Source organism: Sander vitreus, chromosome 15 (assembly GCF_031162955.1).
Source record: "Sander vitreus isolate 19-12246 chromosome 15, sanVit1, whole genome shotgun sequence".
Classification (NCBI taxonomy): Eukaryota; Metazoa; Chordata; class Actinopteri; order Perciformes; family Percidae; genus Sander; species Sander vitreus.
Genome location: NC_135869.1, coordinates 21013738 through 21038765, shown reverse-complemented (window position 1 = coordinate 21038765; position 25028 = coordinate 21013738). Strand labels below are relative to the sequence as shown.

Here is a 25028-nt window from a genome sequence, read left to right as displayed (position 1 = left end):
CATAATACTGCAGACAGCTGAAATAAAAAAATTTTTTTTATTGGCATTTATATCCCTTGTTTAATGAACTACAAATGCTTGCTGAATATACAGTAATAGCCACAGTGTGATGCCTCATCATATATTTGATTAGCATTGAAATTATAACGTAAAAGAGTCATAAAATGACAGTGACAATTTCAGTATAGGTGCATTTAATATCATAATTTTAATCAGTATAAAAAGATGTTGTAGATCAAGTTAAGGCTACAGATAAGCATTGAGGCCTTCTCCTTCATTTACAGTCACTTTCACATTCGCTTGTATATGTAGATGACATTGTTGCAGTTAGGACAGCGGTGCTCCACATCTTGGCAGGAATCAATACAGAACGGGATACAACAGCAAAGAAAACACCTGTGGGAGGAAACAAAGAATTGTAACTTTCCATTTGTGTTCCCAAAATTATAATAATTTGTGACAGAGTGTACCATGTCCTGTATAGTTTCAGACATTCGCAACATTAACTCACTTTCCCTTTTCAAAATCCGCTTGAAAACAATTTTTTTCACATTGGCATATCCAACATGATCACCATTCATCTGTACTTAATGTTCTGTTTGTTTTTGCTATTATTATTACTATTTTATTATCTTTTAAGGTGACCTTGAGTGTCCAGAAAGGCACCCATAAATAAAATGTATTATTATTATTATTATTATATATTTTATCCAAGATACAAACAACCATAAACTAGACGTGTAGTAAGTTTCTATCCAAAAGGTTGTTTTTACCCAAAGAGGGTGAGGCCACCACAGATGGCCCAGGTCATCAGGCCTGCTGTGTGTTCTGTCTTGGTGATGACCGTCTGCTGGCAGTAGGGACACAAAGTTTGTCCCGGGACATCATGTAGTGCAGGCGTTACTATCATTTGAGTGACTGAGGATGATAAATGCACAACACAAAAAGTAAAAAATTTGTCTCCTTATTCTTTTGTCTCTGTATTAAATGTTGAATCTTTGTCAGTATTTGCTTGTAACCACTGCAATTGAAAACATCCTAGTCTAGACACTTCGTAGAAGGTGACATTAGCTAGTGTGTGCATAGTTTGGACAGTGTTAAAGCACTTCCATCCCTAACCCCTTGCAGAGGAAAAACACATTACAAAGAAGGGCCCAATTGTATAAAGAAATTTATTTTTATTATTATTTAATAAAACTGTTGTGGTCAGCTTGTTGGACATTTTGGTTGTTTCTGTAGTTTTTCCACTTTGGGACGTTACCACCAGATTTGAGGATAAAAATGTACTGACTGCACTGACTCAACAAGACCAGCAGAGGCTGCCAATAGTACAACAACTGTAATTTAATTTATGGAGTTTCTGTTTTGTTTCTGTCTGTCTATGGTACCTGTCCTATAATTTAAGTTATTGAGGAATCCCAACATAGAGGGTTCCACAGTAAAGGACAGCTCAGATTTTTCTCATTGTGTAGTGGGAAACTGTCATTGACAGACAAACAGTGTAACATACAACATATAAATTAATGTCCATGTGAGAAGCCCACAGTTCACATGACGTGTTTTAGTGTTTTTCACATGTGGAGACCATGTGAAGAAGTATAATATACTCAGGATACTCGTCTGTTACAAGCAATACTCAAAATGTGACTATTCACCAGAAGAAGAAAAAGTGAACAATAGCGTTTTGTTATGCACAGAAGCTACAAATGGGCTATTCTTCAGATCCCTTTGGTAGGAGACAGAGGACTTCACCCTCTGACCTTTGGATAGTTTGCAGAGGCAGTTCTCACTTTACAAACAGAACTGAAACACATTGGCGGTCTGTTCACAGATGTGTGTTCACAATTGTGTGCTCACAGGTGTGTCTTCACAGATGTGTTTTTACGTGCAGGGTGTAAATGTGTGTTTGTTAACATGTGGTGAGAAATGGTGCATATGTATTGTCTTTTACATGAGAAAGTATTGTCTCAGCCATCTCACCTGTTGTGACAGGTGCAGCAAGGGGCGGAGGACCTGCCAGATAAAACACACAGTTTACCAAAGCAGGGAAGGACAATTCAGAAAAGATTTCCATAAATCACTTACCATAACATTACTGCCTGTAATACATGTATACATGCAAGTGTGGTTATGTAGACATCATTTATGGATATGTTTCTCACAGGTGATACAAACAAGACATTCTCATATCTAAAGGACAGAATAGGTGGATTGTCAATGGCTCCCCAAACGATATACAGTATATGACCATTGTATTTGCTGCCGCACATTTGCCGTTTTAAAAGAGAATTCCGGCCAATTTTTACGTTAATCTTGATCGCTATAGCTATGCGAGTACTTTCGATAGAAAAAAACCCGACCTGGATCGGTAATTGCAAAATGGAGTTGCTGCAGCTACGTGTACAAGCTTCCACTGAGCTAAGATAAGATACACCGATCAAAAGTACTCACATAGCTATAGCGAGCAAGATTAACGTAAAATTGGCCGGAATTCTCCTTTAAACATTGGGACTGTAACACATGAATGCGGTGGAAACTTTAATCATGTGACCGTTCAATTTAAAGTAATGGCAGTAGCTTTTAACCAGTTGGTGATGCACATGTATGGACTGTATGAGTGAAGCCGAAACATTTGGATCGCTCCCTGGTGGCTAACTGCAGTATAGGTTATAAATTTGCCATTCAAAATGAGCTAGCATGCTACGGTTAGCCACCTCCCTGCCGATTTTGAACAGCTCACCCGGAGACTGAAGGCAGGACACATTCAGAAACCGTATCTCACTCAAAACAGCACGGATGTTTTTTTTCCAAGTTTGTATGCGTGTGGAAGCACCAGAGACACAAAATAACACCCCAAATCCCAGAAAAAGTGTTTTTTTCATAATATGGGCATTTTAAGTGTTAATTTTTCTGACAAGTTTGGTTTTAATTAGTTACTTAATGCTATAAAAATGGGATGAAACGTCATGATTGACAGCTGTTATTAACTCGCGATTGTAAGGGCGGGACTTCGATATTGCTGCTCTACTCCCGATCACTACTGTTGATCGGGAGTTCTCTTGCTCCAAACATACAAGATGGCTGCCAAATCTGAGATATTTTGGCTTCACTTTTGTACAGTGGAAGGAATGGAGAGGCGTCATCCATCTTCATATACAGTCTATGCTGTGAAATGGAACTAGTTAAGTTTGGGCAACAAAAATACTTAAATAGGATAAGTACATCAGTGATTGGCTTAAATTGAGTCACGTAAAAATACTAAAATGAGGACGTAACATGATGTCACAGACGCCGATGCGTCACGGACTAAAGTCCTTAAAACTCGGTTTAATTCAAAAAGTGATAGTTGACTTTTGGTTTCACACGAGACACAAACCCTGGATTCCTAAAATTCCTGTTTGTTTGAACTGTATCATCTCTTAGCCAGGCAGACACAGACCTCCCTGGTAAACAGGTGGAGGCGCTGCAGGGGAGAAGCCCGGCTGAGGGTACATCCCTGGCTGCTGCACGGCACCCCCGTAGTTTATAGGTGGCCCAGGATATGGTGGAGCCGAATCCTCTGGTGGGTATCCTTTTTCCATCTTCAGAAATCTTAACTGCATATTAGAAATGTGTATTATTAATTTTTTCAACTGGCATTCAGGTTTAATCAGCACTGCCACAAAAAGTACAAACGGTATTTGTACACTTTTCATTACATAGTAATAGCTATGAGGAAATGATAGTGAAAGTGTATGCTTTTTTTAAAATACAAACTGGAGCAGATTTGGTTAGAAATGCAGCCAAAGAAAAAAATATTTCATCAAATTTATCATCATCCTGATAAAGTTCCCTTGGTCTTTGGAATTAAAATAGCCCCACATCATCACATACCCTTCACCATACCTACAGATTGGCATGGTTTTATTTCAGTTTGTTTCAGTTCATCAAATTTAGAAGAAAAAAAAGAGTGTTACAGTTACGCCTCACAAACATTTCCATTAATATCTATAATATGTTTTTAAGAAATTATCAAGTTAGACTTAATTAAGCTTAGCTGAGTTTTTTTGATTGAACATCAGCAGGAGGAAGCAAAGCACTGAACACTTCCGTGTTCTAACTGACATGACACAATTCCACATCCTCTTCACAACCCACACCACTGTGAACAACATTCGCACTACCAATTCCTGAGAGAAACATTTGGTTCTTTTGCTGCTAAATGCTCATCATGTTTCCTAGCTGGTAACTGTGTCTGTCTGCTGTTTGGTGCTGATCACAATGAGCAACCCCTTTCACATTGTCACTTGATACATTGCTTTTATAAAAATATATATTTTTAATTGCCTTAAGTAAAAGTAACAATACCACAAGAATATTTTTTTGAACATGATTAAAGTGACAAAGTATTATTGGGCAGTAACATGATATTAGTGTTGCTGATGCATTAATGAAGAAGCAGCTTTCAGTTGTTGTATCTGTAGCTAATATTAACTGTTGTTAGTAGTTTCATCATAGTGCATCATATGTTACAAGTTGCATGTAACCTGTAAAATAACTATTAACTATATGCATAGTGGAGTAAAATGTACAATATCTGCTTCTGAAATGCAGTGAGGTAGAAGTAACTCAAGTACGTTACAAGTACTTCAATAATATTTCAATAATGGTAATTCAATGTAGAACCACCCCTGCCTTCAGTACAGTACTTGAGAAAGTGTACTTAGCTACTTTCCAACACTAGGGAAAACTGAGAGTAGCTTTAAAGAAATTGTAGTATTAATACAGTAGCTCTTGGTTCATGGCAGCAATTTACTTTATTAGTCATTTGCCTAGTGTGAGAGGCGTAGGACAATAGAGCCTGTGTGCTTTGCTCCGATAATGTTGCTCTGTACTTGTCCTGAGTTTTCAGGGATGCAAATCGACATACGTTAGTGCTGTATTTTGATAATATGGAATAACGTAGTGCCAGAATGTATGCTGGTGGGCCTCGCTCATAGTGAACAGGCCCCGTCAGTCCCCGCAAGACTTCCTGTCTCATCATAAATCGACCCTAAATCAATTAGAGCAACATGAGCCACACGCATTAAAACACCACAGCACTGGACTTGAGCCTCACCCTGTTTTGTTTGGACAGGGTGGCTGGAAAAAGGTTACATCACCAATGTCTGACAGGAAAAATGCACTATTTTCATATTCTTTGCATCTGTTCTATGCAGTGGTGGAATAATAACATCAACAACTAAGTTAGGATAACACCCAAATTCATATATAGTACAAACACAAAGCTGATAACTTTAACACAATGGCAACAGCAGCTGATCATTATATAGCTAAAAAAAAAATCTATTTTACATTTCATGATTTACCTACATGTTACTTTAAATCAAAATAAAAGAGTTACGCACCCTTTCTCCTGTAGCTGCCTGGTACCGAGAGAGGCAATTGGACACAGTCAAACTGAGAGAGTTTTGATCGGAGACAGATATTTCAGGTATTTCCTGTATGTCTTACAATGTAATGGGTGGACTGTTTCAGTCCTACAACTCTCTGATTCCTCCCCCTCCTCTCTCCCTTTTATTCCATGTGACTGGGTGGATCCACAGAAAATAAACTAAATATTATTACAGTGTTTAATAATATTGTTCAAATAGTGACCAGTATGGCAATAAGAGCTATGAAAACAGGATTAAAAAAAGAGAAAAATATACTTTCACAAAAAGAGAGGGAGAGAGACGGATGTTTGCTAAGAACAAAGCGTTCTTTGTTGGCCTAATATAATGCGTCATATCACTGATGGTCAGTCACTGTTTCAATCAGCAATGCTGGTAAGATCGCAGTTAAGAACACGTGCATCCACAAAGTACAAAGTACAAACCACTGTGACTCAGACACAGCCACCCTAAGTGTGACAAAGTGAACAGGAGAGTGAGGAGGATGTAAATAAATTAAACACATCTAGGTCCTAGGTCTGGTCAACCAAAATAAGTAATATCACCTGAGGGTGTACAAAAGGTATGCAGGGCCCTCAAAGGGTAACCTTAAGACTTGTTGTATCAGTGGGAAGTTACATTAGTTGTATTACTTAAAAGCACAATAGGTTTCACCAGAAAATGGGGTTGTAGTTTTTCCTCTAGTACTGACTCACTGACATCACATTCACGGTCTTGCAAAACAGGATGAATCAAGAAGAAGGACGAGATTCAAGCCGATGTAGTGGAGGGAAAAGAAATGTATAATATACAATGGGAGTGTTTTACCCAAGCAGGATTTCTCTGGAACTTATTATTTCTCCGTTAAGATCTAAGGATACACACCACACACTTTCGCAAAACTATATTCCACAGCGCCTGTACAATGCTTTTCCACACTAAGTGAGTGTGAAGGATCCACCCTTTAAACACATGACCTTGAAGCATGAAGGCCAGATGACAGGACATGGCTAACAATACTGAGAGGTCACAGGACATTACTCATCACATCTGGAATGTGATGTGCTACAGCCATGCTGATAATTACAGTAGACATGGGAAGGAAATCCAGAGAAAATTATGCTGTATTTGTTATATATAAATACACTGTAGATATATATACAGTTGTGCTCATAAGTTTACATACCCATGCTAAAGTTGACTAAAAAGAGGAATAAAAAAATCATCTTTTGGAAACTGACCTTAATTGAAAAAATGAGGAAAAATCCAATCTTTAAGGACACCAATTTTCTTTGTGAATGAATAATGTATCGTAAATAAATAAAAGTTCTTCCTTAAAATACAGTGGGTATAAGTAAGTACACCCCTATGTTAAATTCCCATAGAGGCAGGCAGATTTTTATTTTTCTTATTTTATTTTTAGATTTTATTTCATGGATCCAGGATACTATGCATCCTGATAAAGTTCCCTTGGTCTTTGGAATTAAAATAGCCCCACATCATCACATACCCTTCACCATACCTAGAGATTGGCATGGTTTTATTTCAGTTAGCCTAATAGCTGGTTTGATTTGCATTGAGAGATGATTTTATGGAAAGTACCCCATGCCAATCTGTAGGTATGGTGAAGGGTATATGATGATGTCAATTTGCAAAAGATGATTTTTTTTTATTCCTCTTTTTAGTCAACTTTAGCATGGGTGTCCTAATTTTTCACGACTGTATATATATATATATATATGGCCACTAGAGGTCAGTGGAATGCAACATTATAATGTTTGACACTTGTTTTCCCTCCCTCCTGCACAGAGAGAGCAGAATGTACGGTCAGGTTAAGGTCACTTCAGCAGCTGGAAAGAATACTAGAACACACAGAGAACATGTGACATGCTGACAAGTTTTGATTAATCATATGTACTTTTGGATCATTTACTGGCAATTTTTTTTCTGAATGCCCTAGGTAGTTGCGTGGTTATTGAAGGCAGATGTTTTCTTACTTTGTTTTAACTCTTGGCGAAAGCTGTGTTTCAGTGCACATTGCTACATTTTTCTGTTTCTTCTCTTGTTGTTTTTTTTTCTGCGTAAATATAAAACAGTATAAAATAGTGATTTGATTAATGGTCTTCATACAGCAGCCCAGGAATCACTGTTTTCCTCAGTCACATTGCTTTTTCATACTCGTGCAGCACTATCTCATTGACAAGACTCATGTTTTATGATTGGATGCAATGAAACGGTAAACAATGATGACAGGAAACAGGATCATCAATAATGAACTGTATACAGGGGCATGTTTGTCAAAAGAGGGGTCTTGTCCACATCGTATAACTCTACTCTCTACTAGGCATAGGCCGGTATGAGATTCTGACGGTATGACAACCTTCAGCAAAAATATCACGGTTTCACGGTATTAGGGTATTGCAATTACAGCTAAAACTGTATTATTTTTGAAATGTCTTTGCAAAACACAACTTTTTTTCTCCATTGAACACAACATATTTTATTTTTAAACACACTGTACACTGGCAGGGAGAGGGATTTCTAAACTGCACTTTCTGTCCTTGTAGACTCATAAAAAACAGCTCATACCTCAGGAATGGTATGACAGAAAATTGTATTGGTTTTGAAACCGTGACTTTTTCAAACTGTGGTATACCTTCAAACCGGTAACCAGCCAATGCCTACTCTCTACTACTGGTTTTGCTTTTTATAATACTGGTGTTGATGGATAACTTTAAAAATACTTTGGAAAGGTCAAGTATAATTCCATTAGCGATGTGCAATTCATGACTTTGTAGAAGTCATTCAATTACAGACCCCAGACTTAGTGTACTCCAATTTTCACTATTGATCTAAGCAGTAGGTCAATAGTAAGAAAAGCAAGATGTGCTGCGGTACAGTATGGCATAAACTAAGGTTTTAGGGTCAGAGAGCATGCCAGAGGGACATTATGGCAGTCTTCATGGATGGATCCTTGATGGGATGCGAGGCACATGCGTGGTCAAGATATATACATCACACAGAATTTTGACCCTGGAGGAGACAGGCCCAATGACCAACAGCTATATGTCTTCAAGGACAGGCACACCCAAAACCAGAGATTTTTGTAGCTCTCTTCTCTCTGGCTTTTCAGTGAACTTTCTTCTGGAAACCAGACAAATAATCTTTGTACAGCATCGCCATCATAAGCTTCTCTCCTCTTCTGTTGGCCTGATGGCCACTCTGCCTCTCTCCACTTTGTCATTTGTTTCTTTGTGTTCAATCTTTTATTCCAGTTTCTTTTCACAGTGTACCTTCCATATACATGTTAGATGAATACAAAATGTTCTTCTGAGTATATATGTAAATAGCAGGACCATCAATCAAAGCAGGAGAGCAGAGGTAAGAGTGCCAGATCACCACAGGATGCTGATAAAAAAAAAAAAATATTTTTTTTTTTTACAGAAATATTAAGATGTGTGTATGTGTATGTGTGTGGAGGGGGAGTTATTTAGACACTTGAGTGTATCAGTACAAGATCAATTAGATGTAACTGTTAATAACTGTTGCATAACTGCCTTTACTGATAAGCTTCAAAAGCTTCAAGGCAGCCTCCCATGAGCTTTGATTAAAGCTGCATACTTCAGTGAGAACACTGACTATGTGCTAAGAAAAAACACCTGGTCATTCAAGGTCAGTATAGTTTTTCTTTTGTCTTGTTTGTAGATTTAGCTTTTACTTGTGTATTTTGTGAGGTTTTCTTTGTTATTTAATGAGCATTGTTGGAGGTGCCTGAGGCCTAAGATCATCATTGCCAACGACTACTTAGCCACATAGATAAGGCTGCTCTAAAGGTAAAAGATACTGTGGATTTTACACAATCAGTGCATAACCTACAAGTGTTTTTAAATCATAAGAAAATATGCATCATCTGAGAGAAAAGTTAAGGAAGGGACGAGGTGTAGGAACCGCTATCTCATTGTGAAGAAACCTCGGAGTGAGGCTCTGTTGACCTGGCCCTCCCGTATTGATAACAAGCTTGCAACGATGAGGTAAAAGTTGGCATAACTTTTAGTTACATAATGTAGTTTAGTTTTGTAGGAGCACCTCCACCTGATCGAAACTGTAATGCCACAAAATCACATATTTCAAGTTCAGATCTCAGTGGCTGGTCACATGCCACATAAAAGGTCACATGCCATTGCTACGGTATGTGTTATCACAATGGAAGAATCTTATCCCTTATTGGCTGCAGTGCCATGCCTATAGAAAGTCTTTATTATAAGTAAGAATAAGAATGATCAAAAAATATCTTAAATAAAGTGTTTGCTATTATTCTAGTTTTAACAAACATGTATAACTATGGGCTAGCTGTATAAGCTGTGTTTGTTCATAAAAGCAACACACTGCACATACTGCACAAGATGACATACAGAAAGAGTGAGTATTGTACTGAAACAGGAGAAACACCTAACGTCTCCCCAACACCTAAATCTCTGGCGGTTGTGACTATGGCATTGGAAAAGTAATTTAACTTTTGTTTTGGTGCTCAGTGTTTGTGGGCTGGGGATTGGGAGGGAGTCCCTGTTAACTAACAATTGCACCCTGCCCTAATCTAAAGAAAATCTGTCGAAACTGAGATTATCTTTATATACAAATATCACATACACTCCTCATTTTAAGTCTTGGCATGAACGTTAAGCACATCATAGCTGAGTCATCTCAACACTTAAAGACATTTGTCTTTTGTCTTTTGCCCAGGAGTCATGTGGCAAAAGTTTTTCCTAAATGGAGAAAGCATTAAACAGCCATATTCAGTCATGAGTGGCATACAACAAAACAAACAATAATGTATCAGAAATTACAAACTGTTTAAAAGGTATGTAATTCTCTTTTAGAACACTTAAGCTTTTCTAAAGTGTAAGCTATTTCAACACTGTAAGTAACTCTAGGTGCTGCAATGCCGGCGGAGTTAACTGACGGGTGCCGTAAGCATCAGCTGTTTAATGCACAAACAATATCAAGATGTTTACTTATTTTGCTATTTGTCATTTTGTTTATTGCTTAAAAATATATTTTCTTCAATCCAGGTACTTCATTAATCACACGGCTCCTATACTTTCAATATTTTTGTCAACAGGTAAATGTAAATTGATCATGTGGGACTTGCATGTCTCCATTGTTTACCTTGGCACAGATCAATTATTCTGTCTGAGATAAGAGGCTGATTCAGAACTCTCTTTATTGGATTTATTTCATGTTAAATAGCTTGATCAAAGTGTGTGTGTGTGTGTGTGTGTGTGTGTGTGTGTGTGTGTGTGTGTGTGTGTGTGTGTGTGTGCGTGTGCGTGTGCGTGTGTGTGTGTGTGTGTTAGCAGTTAGCAGTGTGTAACAGTTCACAAGAAAGTGGTTTAAATTTGGAACAGTTATTTATAGCCCTTTTGTAAATCAGTTCATGTCTTAAAAAGCAACATTTTGAATCTAAATCTTGGACCTTTGCAGTATCTCACACTTACACTTCATATCCAAAGAAAGACCAATATATCTCCTAATCTCTAATATCTCCTAATATCCTTCCATCCTATACTGTATATCTCACATTGTTCTGTAGCACTACGGCCCAGTTCCTCTTAAGCCTACCGTAACACATTTACAGGTTTGAACCATTGATGGGTGGGGAAGCTGCTAAGTGAGCAAACATGAATGTGAATATGAGGCTGTCATAAGGTGTAGTTCATGTTAAATTACAGCATTTTATTGCCTATGAACACAACTGATAAGCAAACGGAGTGAACAACAGATACTACCCCGCTACACAAACATTCCATAAAACTTGAAGCCATTTCAAGGTGTGCAAGGGCGGTGACAAGGGAGAAAAGGCTTCACATTCACCTTACTTTCTGTGTCCGTCATTCAGGCAGCACTAACAGAACGAGGAGCGAGTACTGACAATAACCAAAGAGCTATTCAAAGAAAAACATTAAATCAACAAGGATAGAGGAGACAAGCTGGTGAAAATCCACCAAAATCCGCTGTAAACCGACCACAGGACCATACATCATCATACAATCACCATGGTTACGCTGGACTTCAGGACACTAACGGTGCCGGTGGGCATTGTGCGGATACTGGAGATGATCTTCACCTGTATCTCCTTCAGCCTGGTGGCATCAGTGGGACACTACACTAACTCCTTCTGGACGTGGTGTATGTTCACCTGGTGCTTCTGCTTCTGCGTCACCTTCCTCATCATCTTTCTGGAATTCACCAGCCTCAGCGTTAAGTTGCCCATCTCCTGGGATGACTTCACTACTGCTTTTGCCATGTTGGCTACTTTAATGGTGTGTGCCATTTTTTTTTTTAACTATCTTGCTATTTGTCTTTGTCTGCAGCTATGTTCAGGATAAACCAAAAGAGTTGTTCATGGGGTTGTTTGCTAGTCGCAAGATTTCATTAGGCTCATGTTGTATTTCGCACCCTTACATTCAATGAAATAACAGAGTAGGAGAAGCCCTGTTTAAACACTTCAACAGCATATTTTTATATAGCCACAACTCCTTAAAACAGATAATGATAATCACATGTTTGACTGACTTTGACATTAGGCTATTGTAGATATGCATGTGTACTATTTCCTGATGCTAAAAAATTTATACAATATGGTTCTCAATTATACTCAAATAAACATCTAGAGAGTATCCTAAAGAACGAATCATTCCACACCTTATTTTTTACCTTTCTCTCATACAGGTGCTGGCAACATCCATCATCTATCCCATCTTCTTCACATGCTCTAGCTGCGGCAAACCGATTGGAGCCACTGTCGTTTCCTGTCTGACCTTCATCCTGTATGCCGTTGAAGTCGGGCTGACCCGGGCAAAACCTGGTGAGATCAGTGGATTTCTTTCTACGGTCCCGGGCCTCCTTAAGGTTCTGGAGGCCTTCGTGGCCTGCATCATCTTCATCTGCTTGGACTACAACCAGTTCTCCACGTATCCAGGGCTCCAGTGGTGTGTTGCTGTCTACTGCATTTGCTTCATTTTTGCCATCCTTGTCATCATTTTTACCATCTGCCGCCTTCTGTCTCTTTTTCCCGCACCATTTGACAAAGTCCTGACAGGCTGTAACGTGTTGGCCGTGTTGATGTACATCACAGCTGTGGTGGTCTGGCCGTTTTACAGCTTCCAGAATAATAGCAGCAGGCCAAGCAACTGCTCGAAGTTGGTTTTATGTCCCTGGGATAATTTAGTGGTCATCTCTTTCATGACTTGTTTCAACCTTGCTGCTTACATTGCGGATACTGTTTATTCTTTTAGGCTGGTGTTCTTCATCAGCAGAACGTAGGTTGTAAATAGGCCTCATGTTTCAGCTGTTGGAGAGCCACTACTACTCAAAGATTGAACATGAGCAGGAGAATGGTATGTAAAGCATCTCTTGTACAACTTTTGTGAAACATATTTCATTTCACTGTTGTTTTCATAATAACCCCAACACACTGTTGTGGAATTGGTCTGAATGACTTTTATCTGTCATGATGATGCATTCTCTGAGGACAATTTTTTAATGTCAGTAATCCCAATCTCTTCTCTTTCCCTTTGCTTTCCTCCATGATTTTTATTTGATCATCTTAATCATGTTATTTTTATACAGCATAGTTAAAACCATGTTGGTCTCAGTTGCAAACTCATTTAGTGCATTCTCTTGTCGATCGCACTGTGTGAAATATGAATAAAATGTCATGAAAGTGGGGAGTTAATTGTGCATGCTTACATCACCATGGGTGTAACTGTTATTTGGTTGTTTCAGCACCTCAGTAACAAAAGACAATCATGACTGAATGAAACTCAAACAATTAGTACTCTGCTTAATGGTTATATACTCTGTTCAATGGTTAACAGGTATAGTGGGAACTTGTGTCCATCAAATGATGTTTGCAAAGATGTGTCAATGTGTGCATACCCAAACCTGAAACACACAGCAGCTATTGGTTTCATTCTCACAATTCCACTCCTACTTTGATGCTACATTTAATGACAAAAGGAATAAAATAGAGAGTAGAAGTGGTTCACATATTTTTATGTTTAGCTTTGGTTCAATGTACAGAAAGGGAGTTGTCATAGTACATACATTTGTCTTTTGAATGCGGGAAATGTAAACACTGATGTAATGACTCACAACGGTAAAGTAAATACACTAAAACATCATGCTATAGTGTCAGATTAAAAAAAAAAAAAGGCACTTGTATGTGCGTATAATCATTATCCATAAAAATCCCTCCTTCAAACTCTCCCGAACAATAAATCAAGTGATATCAAGGCAAGATAAGGGCAGTTTTCCGTAGGATGTGACCTACAGTACCACCCATCCCATTGCGTTTGAGATTATCTTCTAAACAAAGGCTTGCACTGAGGTCCAGAGTCCAGTGTGTGTGGCGTGAGATGAAGATGACAACACCCAACCAGTATCCAATCCATGGAGTGAGACAGGGGCCATAAACTGCACAGATAAGTCCAGAATGCTCTATTTGAATATACACCAGTTTCAGTTTCAAAGAACACACCTGCTCGGGGCTTTTGGCTATACATGGATTTCTTCAACAGGATCTGGTTTGGAAAATAAGGCCTTGCAGCACTGAGGGATGCACTGAGTAGAATCAACTGACTTTGAAACCAACATTATTTTGAGGTCAAACACACTCATCCTATCCAGCCATGGTTGGTGTCAACTTGCGGGCACTCACCCAGCCTGTGGGTATCATGCGAATAATGGCGACCATCCTCACCTGTATGTGTTTCAGCCTGGTGGCAACAGTGGGACACGTAAAATCTCCCTACTGGGCATGGTGCATGTTTACCTGGTGCTTCTGCTGCTTCTTCACCCTTCTCATTCTCATCCTGGAGTTCACAACCGTCAATGCCAAATTACCTTTCGCCTGGGATGATTTCACCACTGCCTTTGCAATGCTGGCGAGCCTCATGTGCCTTGCCGTCTCCATTATCTACCCTACCTTTTTCACCTGTAAGACCTGCCATCGCCAGATCGGTGCCTCTGTGGTGTCCTGGGTCTGTTTCGGGGTGTACGCAGGTGAGGTGGCTTTAACTCGCCTTCGTCCGAGTGGGCAGATGAGCGGCTTCCTCTCCACGTTGCCCGGCATTATGAAGATGCTGGAGACGTTCCTCGCCTGTCTCATCTTCACATCCCTGGAAGAAAGCCAATTTAAATCTACGACTCCAGGACTGCAATGGTGCGTGGCCGTGTACTCGTTGTGCTTCATCTTCGCCATCCTCATAATCCTGCTCACTATTACACAACTGACCTCTTTTTTTCCATTTTCTTTTGACAAGCTTGTGATTGTCTACAACATTTTGGCAGCGGTGATGTATTTGACAGCTATGGTGATCTGGCCACTGTATAGTTTCCGCAACAATAAGAGACCCAGTGGCTGTGGCCACCTCTGTCCCTGGGATAAACTGGTGGTGGTCACCTTCATGACAATCTTCAACGTTATTGTTTACACCCTGGACACTGCCTACTCTATACGCCTTGTGTTCTGTGTCAGTAACCAGTGAAGCTGCTGCTCATTAACTTATTAACTACCATGAACTGAGAACACATTGTGCAGGGTTTGAATTAAGTTGTTGTGTTAGACACAATGCAAATGCTGAATGCAATGTATCTTATTCTAATGCTGTTCATTAAGTGTTGACAGAGATGAGTGATTACAATAATGAAATGTTGGGGAAAAAAGGAGTAGTTAGTTAATGATTAAAACTATAGCAACACTGTCATAAAAATAAATAAAAAAGTAACTAGCCTGGTAGAACTTTGGATCCTGATACACAAAGAGTGATCAAACAGTGCAGTTAATAATACTGAGCTTACTTTACTATATTACACTGTCATATAGTCAAATTATGCCGCATGTGAATCTTTGTTTTCACTTTCATGCTTGTCATCTTATCATTTGTAGGTGCAGCAAGTTGCTGATCTAAGGAATAGGTTGACATTTTGGGTAATATATGGGACAGATAGAGGATTGATACCACTCTCAGACAGAGGAGTGGTATTGGTCTTCTTCTCTCAACCTCAGCAAGAAAGCAAATAGGAAAAATGTCAAACTATTCCTTTAATCCTTGTGGCATGAACAAATCTGCGTAAGAGTAATTGCCTATAGATAACAACAGATCAATGTAAACTGAATGCAGGACACTGACAAACAGTGCAGTCGATGACAGATGAGATGGAAAGAGAAGGAACAAGAGAGAGAAACACAAGGATGGTAGAATTGATGAGCGAGAGGTAGAGACAGTGAGACATTTCCAGACTTTGGATGGATGTGTGGGAAAAGTGAAAAAGAAAATCCTTTAATCAACTGGCAGCTGCAGCTGCTAAAGGCAGCTGCAGTGTATGGAGTTGGACTTGTTGCAAGGTGTTATTTTTCTTTTTTTCTTATATAGCTTCTTTTCTTCTTTAGGGATGTGGCAGGAAGGGCCAGAAAGCTAGAAAAAGTATGACGTCAATTCATTCTTCTCTTTTTTTAACCAATTGGAAACTTAAAAGGACATCACCTAAATCTCACTTGTAATCCTGTAGCTATTGTGCTACCTGGCAGACCAATCTGTGTGAGTGAACTTGAGTCAAATGGAGCAATTGAAGCGTGGAAATTTTGCTTTTCTTCTCATGTCAGTCTGTCAGAAAGACAGAGCATGTTTAAGTCAATCGTCTGTATCTGTCAGACACAGAGTCTGCTTTGATTTGGTTGGCACAAAGTGCAAGAACTTCTTGGTAGCATTTTACTGTAAGTCCCCCTATTTAGCATTTAGAAACAGTATATAAACATTAAAAAAAAATTATAACACACAATAATGTACTTGTACGCAGTTATAAGGACAAGTGTTTTTTTAATGTACAGTATTTGTCAGCAACAATAATTTCTCCCTTGAAAACATATTTTACTATATAGTCATTCATTATCTGTTTATAAACCCCCCTCCACGTGAGACGTTATAGTCATTGACAAATACATTAATAACAACAAACACTTATATCTGCTTACAACATTGTAGGATGTTATAAACCATGTATTAAATGTTTATTTATACGCTAATTTAGTGGGGCTTAAAGTAAAGTTTTGCCGTATATTTTTTTATATTTGAATCCAAACCAAGTTCAATGTATATAAATAAACTCTATATATAGTTTTACCTGTAACTTGTTCTGATTGTCAAAATTTACATTGTTTTACATTTCTCCCACTGGGACAATAAGTAAAACATTTTCCTCTGTTCATTTATACCCATTTTCTAATTATAGTTAATTTACATGGCTGATTTTATGTAAAGAAGAAACCTGAATAAATTACTTAACTTATAGCAACAAACATAATACATCGCTTTAGATCAGGTAGGCAACATGATGCTCCTTATTAATAACAGCCTGTGACTCATTCTAAGTTTTAAAGTCCCCTCAATTTGATCATTTTTAACAAGGGGGGACAGCTCTTTTAATCCTGTACCCACAATCCTCAGTCAGACAAAGGATAAAGTCAGGCCGACTAGACTTGCATGTTCACCTAAACAAGCCCTCTGCACTCTCTCTGCTAATAGGGGATGGAGAGGGGTGGGGGGGGGGGGTCATTTGCTAACAAGGGGGATGGCATCCCACCTCCAGTTGCCTACTGCCTCAGGTTTCTGTTAGCAAAAACATTTCATCCTCATGCTCTGAAAATAATTTGGATGCCCTTTGGGACAATCACTGACAAGATGCATCACCCCTGATGTGCTAGCAAAATTGGGCTTGTGGTCTTTTGTTGTTAAAATTACCTTGACCTTCAATTATAGCACCCCATCAAGATAATATGAAAGAGATTGCAAAAGCAGCTGAAAGTGAGCATTATCATTCATTATGCATTAAATGGAGAGTGTGGTAATAAGGTCTTCACAGTTTTCCAAATGATTACTTACTGAGCATGCAAGCTGAAACCCACCTGTAAACAGGAGCTTTGCTTTTTCTCTACATATTTTTTAATTATGCTGGAATCACTGTATACTACATGTATACTGCATGTAATGTGTATGTGGGCAATTCACAGTTTATTGACACATGGCCCTGAAATCTGAGCGGTGTTTCAACATTCTTGTCTAGCCGCATGCTGTTATCCACTGAAATAACCATAGATGTAAGCGTGACAGCGTGTGTCGCTGTGACTCACACCTACTCTGTTCCTTCTCTTTGGTCATTATCTTGTATTAAACTTCCCCTCTCATTAGTGACCTTTGATTCAACTGTGCAGTAATCAGAGGAGTACACAATGAAAAGTAATCACCACTAATTAGTTGGCACTACTTCAAGAGTGTCACTGGAAGAAATCAATACATCTGAAAAATGTGTGGGCGTGTGTTTGTGTGTGTGTGTGTGTGTGTGTGTGTGTGTGTGTGTGTGTGTGTGTGTGTGTGTGCGTGTGTGTGTGTGCGTGTGTGTGTGTGCGTGTGTATGTGCGTGTGTGTGTGCGTGCGTGTGTGTGTGTGTGTCTGTGTGTGAATCTGCCTGCATGATTGCATTGTACACTGTGTACAGAACACAACAAGTCCTCCTTACAATGTGAAGATAAAGGTTGGTTATTGCTACACTCTGATATGATCCACAGGAGCATTTCATAAATTAGCGCCCCTAGCAGTGAAGCGCCCCTAGGAAATAAGACCCACAGGAGTGTTTTCCGTCCTCATATCTAAACCACAAAAACTACTCTCTACTTCACTTCCGGTTATGCATGTAGCGCAGAATGTGACATAGTTCTGTTTGTCACGTTTGTTCGGTTTGTTCCACAACGGGGGGGAAAAAAACGCTTTCCTTTATTTTCAACAGGACATGAATCCCGGTCTCCTGGGTAAGATCCTACATTTGTTTGACCCATCCACCACCCCAACCTTCCTCCTTACGTGGAATTTGTCGCTCTTATACTTCGTCACCTTACTTCCTGCTTTGCTCCCGTCATGATTACTACGGCCACTGGAAGGCGCCGCCACTATAAACGTAAATATGGCTTATAATTGCTGCATATACAAACATTATATTTTTCTGGGGAGGACAGCATCGAAAAACAAGGGTCTTAGCTATAATGCTAATGTTGCTAACAGTGGATTGCTACGTTTCAGAGACCTAGAAGCTGAATTTTTATTATATATAGGTATTTTATGTATAAAGGCAAACGCGCTACAATGGCCCAAAAACGCTTCCATTACAGTAGGAGAAACGTGCTGCAAATACAGAAACGGTGCAAAGTAAAAAAAAACAAAAAAAAAAACAGAGTATGCAAGTGTAAGTTTGTCTCTTCTTAACTTAAACGGGGTCTCTCCTGCTTCTATTAGCTTCTACTGCGTCAATGTGGGTTGACTTAATAGCTGTTATACATAAACGTAATGCTCTATACTGTATTTGATCCACTTTTTGCAGCGATGTCTTTGCTTCAGCAGCAGCTGGATATATTATACAACTATAATATATTGTTAACCTCATATGGCCCTCTATAAGTGTCAATTAATGTTGTTTGTCTGCCCCCGAGTCGCATCGGGCCACAGTTTGTAATCGATTTATGACTTTTTTACATTTCGTAAATGTGTTTGATATGTACTTTCCATGTATATTTGCTGTATTATTTTCTGTTTTACAAAGGACAGTAAATAATAATATAAGTCTTTAATAAATGTAATCTCTCAGCAATGTCTTCTGCCATGTCATGTTATAAATGTGGATGGCCTGAAGAACTTCTGTTGTGTTGACTGGATGAGCAGTGTTTTTCTGTCGCATGTGTTTCGGGGTTTGTGTGTGTTGTTTTACTTGCATCATTTCTGTATTTGCAGCACGTTTCTCCCAATGGAAGTGTTTTTGGGACGTTGTAGTGTGTTTGCCCTTGGCCACTGTATTTTATCTTTTAGGTGAACATTTATTTGCCATCATTATTTAAACATTTTTCTTAATAACATCTTCATAACTTTCTCTTTAGGAGAAAAACAGTTGTACAGTATATTATATATGTAAAAAGTAGTTCAAGGGCTCTGACAGTAGCACCACATAAATCCCATGCCAGCTTCGAAGAACCAAAAAATCCAGGCCCATGTCAAACCATCAACAATCAAATCAAGCTAACCCAGTTATCCACTTACAAAGGCCATGGCCCAGCTGGTGGATCTAATAATACTAATAATTTATGCATGTGGAAAGCATGTATGCCATGCATGTGAACTCCTGCGTGACATATTCCTTGTCAAATTGTCAGTGGGTTATGTTCAGATCTATTACTGCTGCCTGGCTGTCGCCTCTGCCCCCCTATACTTCTGCACAATAACACAATAATTAGTTTATGTCAACATGTTGTACGTTTTAGAAAGATTTATTATGTGTTTCTTTCCAATATAACAAGTTATTTCAGCTAATTGCTATATTCTCAGTGATTGTTATTAATGATGACTACCAGTTAGATGTCTCAGATCTCATTTAAGAACAAATAATTTCAAATAAAGCCTCAAAACTCACTCTATGCTTTATAAAGTGTTAATGCAAAGGGGCAACTATTTCTTTCATCAACACAAACATCCTTTTAGAATGTTGAAACTTTTCCTGTACTCAGAAACACATTTACAAAATATAATCTAGGTTTGATTATATGTATGATATTCAGACATATTTTAATTTCTGCACTTTGAAAACTAGAACCTGGCCAATGTCAGAACCCTTCTGCTGTTTCCTATCCCACCAGCTAGTACATGACATCCACCGTGGTATCCCAAGTCTTAATCAGACAAACCTTTAGGGCCATTCCTTCTTCTGAAAGATTTAAGGACAGTCAGTATTTTGTCCTCCTGCTTTGCAAAATGTTAACTCACCTTTGGGGACAAGGGTTTGTGTTTATTGATGCAAAAGTGTCAATAAGCTACTCTATTTTCTGGCTAAGCTGACAATTATTTTATTTTTTTCTCTAACATGTACACACCTGACATCTGGAGTGGTTATTTTGAGCTCCACTTTGTGTAGATCCTCCCATTCTACAGACATGGGTGTTAAATACAGGCTGACACTGTCCCTTCTGTAAAAGCCTAATGTTGCCTAAATGCTTAATGATGTCTTTTTTTGGAAAATCCTTCCCTCATCCACCCAGTCCTTGCAAGTTATAATTAAAATTGTCAAATTGGTTTACTTAAATATAGCCTTTCGATCCTTTCTAATTAACTACTCTGATTTGGCCCTGAGGGGAAAGTACAAAGGGTCTTTGTTAGAAGAAATATTAAGTACGACAACTTATTCGCATAATAAAAAAGGAATCATGAGTGAGGTTTGGATTTCTTTTAATAGTCTCTAAATTAGGGGAAATGTTTCCTTCAGTTTGAATAATTTCTTTTTAATTTTAGCTGTGGATTTTGTGAAAATGACACTGATGAACACAAAAAAATCTTGGTGTGGGAAAAAACAAATTCTCTGTTGCTCTCTTTTGGACATTTGAGCTTTCTCTTTCAACACACACATATATATATATATTTATTTTTATTTTTTTTAAGATTATGCAGGAAAACCGTCACAGGTCAGACTCGAACACTGGACCTTCTGCGTCGAGGAATAAACCTCTACACTTCAACGCGATCACATCCACACAAACCTCCTTGTAGCCTACCTGGATTGACAGCTATTGTTACAGGAAGCCCAGAGATGGTGTACCGGCCAAACAAGTGTTTCTGTCTTAACTGACGATGTAGCGCAAGATAGCACCGTAAAATAAAGGATAAATTGGCACTAGCAGCACATGGACGCATGTCGAGTCCACCACAGTCAACAGCTCCATCTGGAGTCTGTATAGATAAACAGCTACATGAATCAATCCATTAATTTTTATTTGTCACAAGAAATCATACGAGGTACAATTCCAGTAAAATGTAATCCCAACAGCTCCTTCTTGTGCATGATTTATCATAAAGCAGAATGTGGGGGTCAGGGGTGTGGCAGTCTTAGGCAGTGTCCTCTCTTAGGATCCTAGTGGCTTGACTGAACAGGGGGGAAAAGGCTGTTACTGACTACAAAAGCAAACCTGCACGACTTTCCTGATGTCACCTAATAATTTCTTTCGTAATTGACAACTGAAGTAGAAAGTAAACAACATTAGGCAAATAAGTTGGTTAGCTCCGTGAAGACAGCTCCCTTCCACAACAGACAGCCCAGTGCCTAAATTACAAAATTTAATTAAAACTGCATTAAAAGGATATTACATAGATGTACAAACAGACCACAGAGAGACAAAAAACTCATGAAGGCTTTAAGAACTCACTCGCCCATGGTTGCTGTGTGTCAGCAAAGTTTTCCAAATGGCCAGCTCATCTCAAATAGATTGAACATACAACATACACGCACAGAGACCGATTTATTGTTTGCATATTCTGTCCATGAATGTGAAGACTATTTCATCTTCTTACCGCAACACACAACGTCAACCACAGAGTCGCCACTCCGGACATCATCTCATTCATTTCTTTCTCTCTTTGTCCTCCAATCAACCCTGCCCTCCACACAAAACCACACACAAATACGCACACACCGTTCCTTCTCATCTGGGTGATCAGTGGTGGAGTATTGATTGAACTTGGTTGCCATAAACACCACACACGAGTCGCACTCCTGTAAGCTTGAGAGTTCTCTCATCGATCCCCGCCAGCTTTTGTCATCAGCCGGACAAAGTCGGTGACTGACACCACTCTGATGTGATCTTGATGCACGTTCCCGTAGCTTGATATAGGAAGGCAGGAAGAGCATGGGCTTGAAGCCAGAGTAACAGAGCGCTAGGAGAAAGAACAGGACTGTTTGGAGAATCATCTCATATTTTCAACGTAATCTTGTAGTCCACAGCCATCTGATTATTTCTGTATCATATTTTAACAACTAGCAGACACAGACCAGAAGTAACATTAAAACAATAAAATTGTGTCAAATCAAGGCAAAATACAACATTTCTTTTCCAGATTTTACAATAAAAAAGTTTGAAACAAGTACTCTGATTAGACGACATAGAGTACTGCACTCAGTATACTGTACTGTATATTCTTCATGTATAACTACTGGTGATCACTTTTTTGCAATACAAGTCTCACAGGTAGAATAGTAGTAAGCAATACAGCACAGTAGTTTATAGGGACGCAATTTACTGCTCAGTTTATCAGAATTCCCCTCGGATTTAACTGTCAATAGAATATGTTAGAAAATGTTGATCTCATTGACGAAAGCCGTACACATACTTTTTTCTGACTTACAGCTAAAACTGCAGATCTTTTAAAACAAACACAAATCTCCAGCAATCCTTTTGGTTCCGCATTGTAGTATTTCCATGTGTGCTCAGTATTTTTGCACTCAGCTAGTGGAGCAATCCCATCTATGGCAAGATTTGGTGTTTCAACTTTAACTGAGGAAATTAGATCACTGCAGAAAATTTAGGCTAATAAGAATTTAAACACACTAACGGAATATGAAACAAGCAATACAAGACAAAGGCCATTTAAAAACAACTTCATATTGTGTCCATCCCATTTATATCAATGAGAGTAGATTAAAACAGGTTTTATTGCAGGGCTGTTGTATTAGACTGCATCAGTTGTAGCTAGGTGTCCTAAACAACGATTTAGCATTGTACTACATGTATAACATTGTCAGATTCACTATAGACCTTTTTTTTAAAGGATCAGAATCGATCAAACAGAACTAGAGATGTCGTCTTTTTCATTCCACGCATTCTTCTTCAAACTTATCCACTTACCCACAATGCAAGTCAACCGCCAGTTCGGTCAGAGAGGTGTGTTATGTTAATAGCATAGACTAGCCTAATGGCGTTTTTCCATTACATGGTACCTGCTCGACTCGACTCGCCTCGACTCTAATCGCCTCGACTCTACTCGCCTCAGTGTGCGTCCGTTTTCCTTTGCAGATTTTAGTACCGCCTCAGCATGGCTGGTCGTCATAGCGGTGCCGCAGTAAACTGCCGTGACCTAACGCGACACACACACACAGAACGTGGAAGGTGTGTTGTTGTTGCCACAGCCAGAAGACACATTTTGTTTCAAATGAAGCTGGAGGCAGCAAAAAAAAAAACACAGCTGGCTAAACTATTTAAAAATGGCGGGTTTGTTCAGGACACCCTCCTCTGTCGCTTTCACGTCACCTTTTGGTATCGGCTCAGCTCGCTTGGAACCTCGACTGAGGTGGTACTAAAAAAAGTACCTGTTAGCAGGTACCAGGGACTTTTTTTCGTAATGGAAAACCAAAAAAGGCGAGTAGAGTCGAGGCGAGTCGAGCAGGTACCATGTAATGGAAAACCGCCATTAGTATCACTTTGCCAGACCATCCTCCACACTCTGCGGAGGAGGGTCTGGCTAGTCCACACAGCATTCCGGGATGGGAGAAAAACGTGCTCTCATTTATTGGCATTTCTTTAAACCAATCAAAATCATCATGGGCAGTGCTAAGCTCCTCACGGAGCCGCTGCAAAATAGCCTCAGAAAGGAACTTGTTTTGGTGGAACGTGTACGTTCAAAAGTTGTTTTAGTCGTGCAACAGAAAACTCAGATTGGACAGGTAGTCTAGCTAGCTGTCTCAATTTACCCTGCAGAGATCTGAGGAGCAGTTAACCATAGTCTCATAAATCCACCAGAGTTTCAATTTCCAACACAAAGAAATTGGAAGGAGAAAATACATGCATCCAGCAGAGTTTCCTGCAGCAATCCCAGAAGTGGAACGTCGAGGGTAGCCTATAGACTTATGTAGCCTTGAGCTGAGATGAGGAGTAGGCTATGAGGAGCCGTTTAGGCCATATATCAAAAATGCATGCACATTCTCTACTTTTACCTTACACACACACAAAAAGCATGCACATACACCGCTTTCACCTCGCACACACACATAAAAGGCATGCACATACAACACTTTTTCTCACGCATACACATTTTTATGTGCATGCTTTTTAGCATGTTGTCTGTGTGCAAGGTAAAAAGGGATCAAACTGCCAACCTTCCAATTAGTAAACAGTTGCTCTACCAACTGAGCTAAATCCGGGACACCATTTACATATCAGCTCGCACACATTACTTTTTTGCTCACACACATACAACATTTTAGCTTGGACACAAACAACTTTTGACCTTGCACACACTCAACTTTTTAGCTTGCACACAAACAATGTGTGTGTGTGTGTGTGTGTGTGTGTGTGTGTGTGTGTGTGTGTGTGTGTGTGTGTGTGTGTGCGTCTGTGTGTGTGTGTGTTTATGTGAGGTAAAAGTGTATGCATGTATTTTTATACGTATATACGTGTTGTCTCTCTGGAGCCACAAATTCCACATATGCAGTAAAACTCCCCAAGACCTGTAAACAGACTTTAATGTGTAAACTTTGAGCTCTCCTTAAATAAACTGGTTGTCACGGCTGAAGTGAGCGGGGCAACAGGAGTAGGACCCAAAAGGCAGTTTAGTGCAGTTTAATGATTTATTAACGAAAAAATAAGATGCAAAGGCGTACAGGTCCATTAGGCAGGCAAGGGTCAAAACCAGAGAGGTAAACTATTCCAACAAGGAGCAGGCAAGGAAATCCAAAATCCAGAGTTCAGGCAATAGGGCC

General features: G+C 39.2%; 3 protein-coding genes across 3 annotated transcripts; 2 read left to right on the top strand and 1 right to left on the bottom strand.

The window, feature by feature from the left end:
* Positions 1-18: 18 nt before the first annotated feature.
* On the bottom strand, positions 19-5520 carry LOC144530440 (LITAF domain-containing protein-like). Its single transcript, XM_078270020.1, has 5 exons — positions 5388-5520; positions 3440-3596; positions 1981-2013; positions 774-918; positions 19-396 (listed from the first exon to the last, which is right to left on the bottom strand). Exons 2-5 carry the CDS (start codon positions 3579-3581, stop codon positions 291-293), a joined length of 426 nt encoding a protein of 141 aa, XP_078126146.1. The 5' UTR covers positions 3582-3596; positions 5388-5520; the 3' UTR covers positions 19-290.
* Positions 5521-11321: 5801 nt separating this feature from the next.
* Positions 11322-13068, top strand: LOC144530462 (myeloid-associated differentiation marker homolog). Its single transcript, XM_078270043.1, has 2 exons — positions 11322-11731; positions 12141-13068. The coding sequence occupies exons 1-2, from the start codon at positions 11465-11467 to the stop codon at positions 12732-12734; spliced, it is 861 nt and encodes a 286-aa protein (XP_078126169.1). The 5' UTR covers positions 11322-11464; the 3' UTR covers positions 12735-13068.
* A 1033-nt stretch (positions 13069-14101) lies between these two features.
* On the top strand, positions 14102-14959 carry LOC144529710 (myeloid-associated differentiation marker-like). Its single transcript, XM_078268966.1, has one exon. It carries the CDS (start codon positions 14102-14104, stop codon positions 14957-14959), a length of 858 nt encoding a protein of 285 aa, XP_078125092.1.
* The last annotated feature ends 10069 nt before the right edge of the window (positions 14960-25028 follow it).